The sequence below is a fragment of the Grampus griseus genome (genome assembly GCF_964374135.1).
Source record: "Grampus griseus genome assembly, chromosome: 3".
Lineage (NCBI taxonomy): Eukaryota > Metazoa > Chordata > Mammalia > Artiodactyla > Delphinidae > Grampus > Grampus griseus.
The window spans coordinates 114,320,522-114,326,521 of NC_139019.1; the positions used below are offsets into that span (position 1 = coordinate 114,320,522).

The 6,000-nt window shown below is 44.9% G+C and overlaps 1 protein-coding gene across 2 annotated transcripts in view; it reads right to left on the bottom strand.

Moving 5' to 3' along the window:
* The window catches only part of KLHL3 (kelch like family member 3), a 110,368-nt gene extending 104,683 nt beyond the window's left edge, over positions 1-5,685 (bottom strand). For both annotated transcript variants that reach the window (XM_082652129.1, XM_082652128.1), the window contains exon 1: positions 5,533-5,685. In XM_082652129.1, the coding sequence (XP_082508255.1) occupies positions 5,533-5,588 (56 nt within the window). In that variant the 5' untranslated portion in view covers positions 5,589-5,685. The remainder of the gene's footprint in view (positions 1-5,532) is intronic.
* Positions 5,686-6,000: the final 315 nt, after the last annotated feature.

The window sequence follows — 6,000 nt, forward strand, 5'->3', positions numbered from 1 at the left end:
AGTTAACATTTACTGAAAGCTTACTTTACCTCTACTATCTCATTTTATCTTCAGAACAACCCTATGAGGTATTATCTCCCGAGGCACTGAGATAAAACTTGTCCAAAAGTCCCACATAACTACTAAGTAGAGAACTGACACTCAAACCCAGGTCTGACTCCAGGGTCTATGCTCTTAATAGCAATGTCCACTGACTTGGGATAATGTCCACAGCCCATCGGCCAATGGGAGCTCAATCCTTATGATCCACTCTCTGAGGTTCTTCATGGTATGGCCAAACCAGGCTAAATGAAAAAGACTGAATCTCCTAGGACCTGTGACATAGCACTGTTTCACTCCACTAATTGTGGGGAACTGCATTACGTACGGGAGTTGATATTATTAATTATACGGAACTTAGAATTTCCACACAAGCCCGTCATGATGCATCAAAGCTGGCCAGCAGCTGCTGCCATTCTTATAATGTGCTCCTTCATAAACAAGCTCAAGAACAGGTATGTTACTAATCACATTCCTAGGAGTCCAATTCACAGATAGCTTCCTTCAAAACCAAGGGGGAAATCTCTTAAGCGGGCTGCATAAAAAATGTAAAACATAAGAGAAACACTTGAGTTCGGACAGATAGAATGAGACAAGGAGAGAGAAAGGCTAAAAGAAAACGCAGTCTCATTATGTGGCATTTTTGGAAGCTAAGCTTCTATTTGGTTTGACTAGGAGAGCTGAGCTCTTCCATGTGTGTGGTTTTGATAGAGGCTACAATAGACTTTCACAAGTTAAAAAGAAAAGTCCAGGAAAGTTGGGCCGAGAGTCTGAAAATCCTTTTAAATTATAAAAAGTTACAGATTTCTAACTTGACAACCATTGAACTTATTTGATAGGGAAAAAAATATGTAAGAACAAAACATGTTCAAGTTATTTTTTACATAGTACATTAATGCTTTTTTAAGTCTAACCTAGTTTTAGGGTTTATCCAGAATTTGAAAAAATTTAGGTCATTCTACAAAGGCAAATTTCATCAAATAAAACACTTGCTTTAGAAAACTTACCCCAAAATGTTCTTGTCAGGATGTGTCTTAACAATCTAAAACGTAGCAAGAAGGAGAAGCCTAAAAACCAAAATCTGGGTGTGGGGAAATCAAGAGGTTTCTTTCAACTGACTTTGTTTCCTTGCAGTTGAAAACCTTGCTTCACCAAAAGGTATTTCCAAAATGGAAAATTTGGTTTCATTTATCATGGTTGAAATGCACATATGCTTCAGGCAGCAGTGATGCCGAAAAATTTCTACAGAAGTTTCCACCCATGCTTTCTAGGGGTGGGAGAGGGCTGACAGGAAAAGAGAAAGGCTAGGACACTGAACATTTGCTCTTCCCTAGGTCTTGCCAGTGTTACACCTGGCACTGCAAAACTCAGCGTTTGGAGAGCATTGGCTGTGTATGTCATGTTCTTTCAAAAAATATGCTCTATCTGTTCCTGATCAAGAATGGAAAGATAAATTCTTGGAGTTCCAGGAGCAGGCTCTCCTCCATAAGGACGAGCCATTCTCCCTCTGAGGACTGCTCACACAAGTTCACAGCACACTGCTGGGCGCACCATGCCCCTCACAATCACGGGCATCCCGACGCTTCTGATGAAGAAAACCACCACAATTTTAAGAAAAATGGACAACCAACTTCCCCTTTTTGTGATGTTTCTTCCAAAAGTTGTGGTTCTCTGCAATTCTTGTGGATATGCCAGAGACTTTGCCTGTAAATTTTTGTAACTGTGGTAAAATATATGTAACTTGAAATTTACCATTTTAACCATTTTTAAGAGTGTAATTCAGAGGCTTTAAGTACATTTATGTTCTTGTGCAACCATGCATTTCCAGAACTTTTTCATTTCCCCAAGTTGAAACTCCATGCCTATTAAGCAATAACTCCCCATTTTTCTCTCTCCCCAGCCCCTGGCAACCACCATTCTACTTTCTGCCTCTATGAATTTGACCATTCTAGGTACCTCATATAAGTTGGGAATTTATTGTAATCCATCCACAAGGCTGATTTCCAGAACTTAAGTCCCAGTAGCCAGAGCTACTGTCATTTTCAATGTCTATCTGCTCTATACACACACACACACACACACACAATTTATCACTGTAGTGGCTGAAAGCTGGAGACCCTTTTCCTATGCAAAACAGAAGACAAAGTCATCTTCCTCTGACTGATCAAGGCACAATGATTCTTCACAGAGGGAGATGGGAAACTTGGCATCAGAAGGTCCTGTAGAGAGCTAGAGCGCTTAGGGGATACTGCAAAGGTGAGTGTAAATTCACAGTTTCTTCTTAAGATTTTGGCCTGAACAAAGGAGTATCCAGTTCATGGTTCCAAACCACTAAAGCATCCAGATGCCTCAGGGTGTCTATAAAAAGGAGGACAAAGGTAGGTGCTGGTGAATCCTACAAGAGGAAGTGCCACGCCCTGTGTGGTATCTTACTGTGAGGAGACAAGTTTAGGTGGATGGGAGATGATGACCTGATAAGATCTCTCTAATTTTCTCAAGGGAACGGTCCCACAAAATCTTCTTTGGATTATAAATATAGGAAGGCCCTAAAATAAGCCCTGGGTACTATCCAAGCACAAACCATGGAGTACAACAGGGCAATAGATGAACACCAACAATAACAGCAACTACCATTTACTGAGTGCTCACGCTGTGCCTGAAAAACTTACTCAATTGCCTCCTTTGATCTTCACAACAACTCTATGAGATATGGAAACGGTCCCTCTACACTGAAAAGAAAAATTAATTCTGAAAAAATGTGACACACTCAAGGTCATACAGTTTATGAAATCGATTTACTGCAAGCTCTGTGTTACCCCAAAGCCCATGATTTTCGTACCCTTATGACAAAGGAAGAAAATTGTTCATCAGAAATCTCTAGGCTGAACATTTTTAATGCTTAAAAACAGCCCCAATTAAGCTTCAGCGGGTTCAGTGTGGAAGAACCAGACTCAGGATCCCTCCAGTCCCCAGAGGTCTGACAAGTGATCCTAGGCCAGTCACTCAGCTTCTCTGGCCCTGAGTTTCCCAGGGAACTTGTGAAACAAGGCTACTTCCCCCTCTTCTGCCCCCACCTCAAAGCATTCCATGGGGTCAATTACCCGTGCTGAGATAATAAGGCTGATATCCAAGGATGAACCTATTGGCCAAAGGTTTCAATCACCTCTCTCATAAGCTTCCTTTTTAGTTATCAGAGCTTCCCACAAAAGTTATCAGCTAATCAGCAAATAATTATCTAACGCCTACTATGTGTGCAGCCACACAGTAGTTAATGTGGAGTATTCAGAGATATAGGCAGCATCCTTGCCCTTGAGGACCGATCTCCCAGTTTGGGGACTTATAGGAAACAAAAGCACAGAAACATCTTGTGGGTGGGCCTATTATTCAGTACCCAACTATGGAATTGGAATTAGCAGGAACATCTGCCAGAACCAGAAAAGCTTAGGTTTCCAAGACAAAGTGGAATTTTAAAACAGCCTTGATAGATGAATAACTTTTGGAAAAGTAGAAGCAAAAGGCATTCCAGGCAAAAACAAACTCTGGAAGCTAAGGATCTGAGACTGGATGGAGTACTGTACAGGATGGGTGATCACAAAAGAGACCCACAGATCTCTTGGTAGCAGTATGGGTGAGCACTGGGAATGGAGACTGGAGCCAGATTTCACAAGACTTGAATGCCTGGCAGGGTAAGCTGGTCTTGGAGTGGGAACAAAAGGTAGTGAGCTTGGTGACCTGGTGAACACTGGAAGCTGCAAGGTTTAGATTTCTCTGCCTTTGATAGGAAAAACTAAAAGAACATGTGTGAAAACTAGGTATTGTAATGCCAAAGACATCAGCTATCCCAGTTGAGAGGCACCAGAGTGTTGAAGAACAAGAGAGCTCCTGGGGGCAAGGACTCATTACATTTCTGAACACAAAACTGAGAACACAATAAGTACCCCAAAATGCTTGGGAAGCAGTACTTTGATCTGCTGCTGCTAGTTTGAAATGGACCTTTCAGCCCCAATATGTAAGCAAATCAAGAATCTCTAAAGCTCCATTCACATCACTGCTGCCCTCTGTTGGCTACCAGACCAATAAGAGAAGGTGGGGACACTGTGCACCTCTGTCCCAAGGAAGCAGGCTTTCAGATGCTCTGTCGGCCAGTGGCCACACAGAGTCCAACACTAAGCTCCTGTTGCAAAGGGCACTCAAGGAGAGGCTGTACCAGCACCACACTCAGTCTAAAATGTTCCAATCTCTTCCTGGGAGTCACATCAAGAAACACAATCCCTGGGGGCCTCTTCAGACAAGAGGACACCAAACAATCATGCCAGTTCTAATGGGGTCTAGAGATGTTTAATGACATCATTCTGCCCCATGAGATGGGGCAAGATTTGGGACAATCCATGCAAAAGGAAGTGTACTGAGGTGCTCTCCAGTGTTGACTTAGTGGAACCTGTTATCATTTAACCAGCTGGTTACCATCTGAATCAAACTGGCAACTCAGAGCAGCAGCCCTCCCTCCTCGGCTGTCCACTGCCATGGCCTGACCGCTCTTGCAGTCTTCTCACCTCAAGGAAAATGGCAAGCCTTGTTCTCTACCAGCCGCAGACCCACAGAATGAAGAGGGGACGTTTTAGCACACAGAGGAATGACCCGCCCCTGCACCACACTGAGCAACTTCACGATGAAAGAATCAGATCCTCAGATAACAGCTTAAAATTTATTAAAATGCATGTGCCTGCCAGGAAACAATCCCTCTCTAGTTAGATCCAGCTCAACAGAAATACTTAAATTTCCATCTGTTAACTTCTATTTCATAAAGAAACTCCTGATGGAAGGAGCAAGAGTTTCTCTAAAGAATATAACTTCCAGTATAATTTGTAAACTTTTCAATGCAAATGGAAGTCAGTTCAGAGCAAGTGTCACCTGAATGGATTTCTCTCCTTCTCACTTGAAATTGTGTGTGTATACAGGTACACATACACACACACACACACACACACACACACAGTAAGGAAAGACATCAGCTTGGCATGCGTGTTGACAACTTGAGCACTTCAGAGTGAAAATGCAAGCACTCTATGTCAGGCCAGACCTGCTATGATACCAAAAACCCCCCACCCAAGAAAAACCACCCCGGGAAAGCAGCCAGGAAAGGGAAACGCCTCCTTGAAACAGCCTGATTCAGCCCATGCTGAAACTATTCCCGAACACCAGCCAGGAAGTCCCGTCTTTCAGGGTGCTCCGCTGCCCAGCAAACCCAGACCCGCCTCTGTGGAAGCCAGATCTCTGGGGAAAGGGGCTTTCCTGCTCTGACTCTGCTGCCCGCTGGGATCCATCAGTGACCAGGTCTTCCAACCCTGTCTAACCAATGCCAGCGCAAAGCTGGTGGCTGCACCGCGAGCGCACACAAACACACACACACACACACACACACACACACACGTACACACTCAGGCGCGCGCACGCACGCGCGTGCGTGCACGCACACACTTATACATAACATACCTTTCACCGTCCATTGTGTGAGGCCCAGCCAGGGTGGCAGCCGCTGAGCTGTGCATGCACTGGAGGATCCTAGCCCTGTTCTCGTTTCTCCCAGCCAACCAGCGGGAGATCTGATCAGCAACAGTGATTCAGCATGGCTGCAAATGAAGCCTCCTCCCCTCTTGATCCTCCTTCCTCTGACTTACTCGCGGCAGCTTCTACCGCAGAAGCAGCAGCAGCAGAAAAATGTCTTACCCAGAGCTCCCTGCAGCCCTTTCAGCTGCTAAAAGCAGCAACCCACTTGCTCCCCCTCCCCCACAGGCTTGCTGCTCCTCCGTCTCCTAGGAACAGCGCAGCGCCAGCAACCCAAGTACAGTGCCACCTTTCCAGCCGCTTCCACATCTGCCCAGGCATCCCCAGCCCAGGCGACTAGCCCACCCCAGTGCCTCCTGCCTCCTCTGCCTAGACTGAAAAGACTCAGGCAGTTCC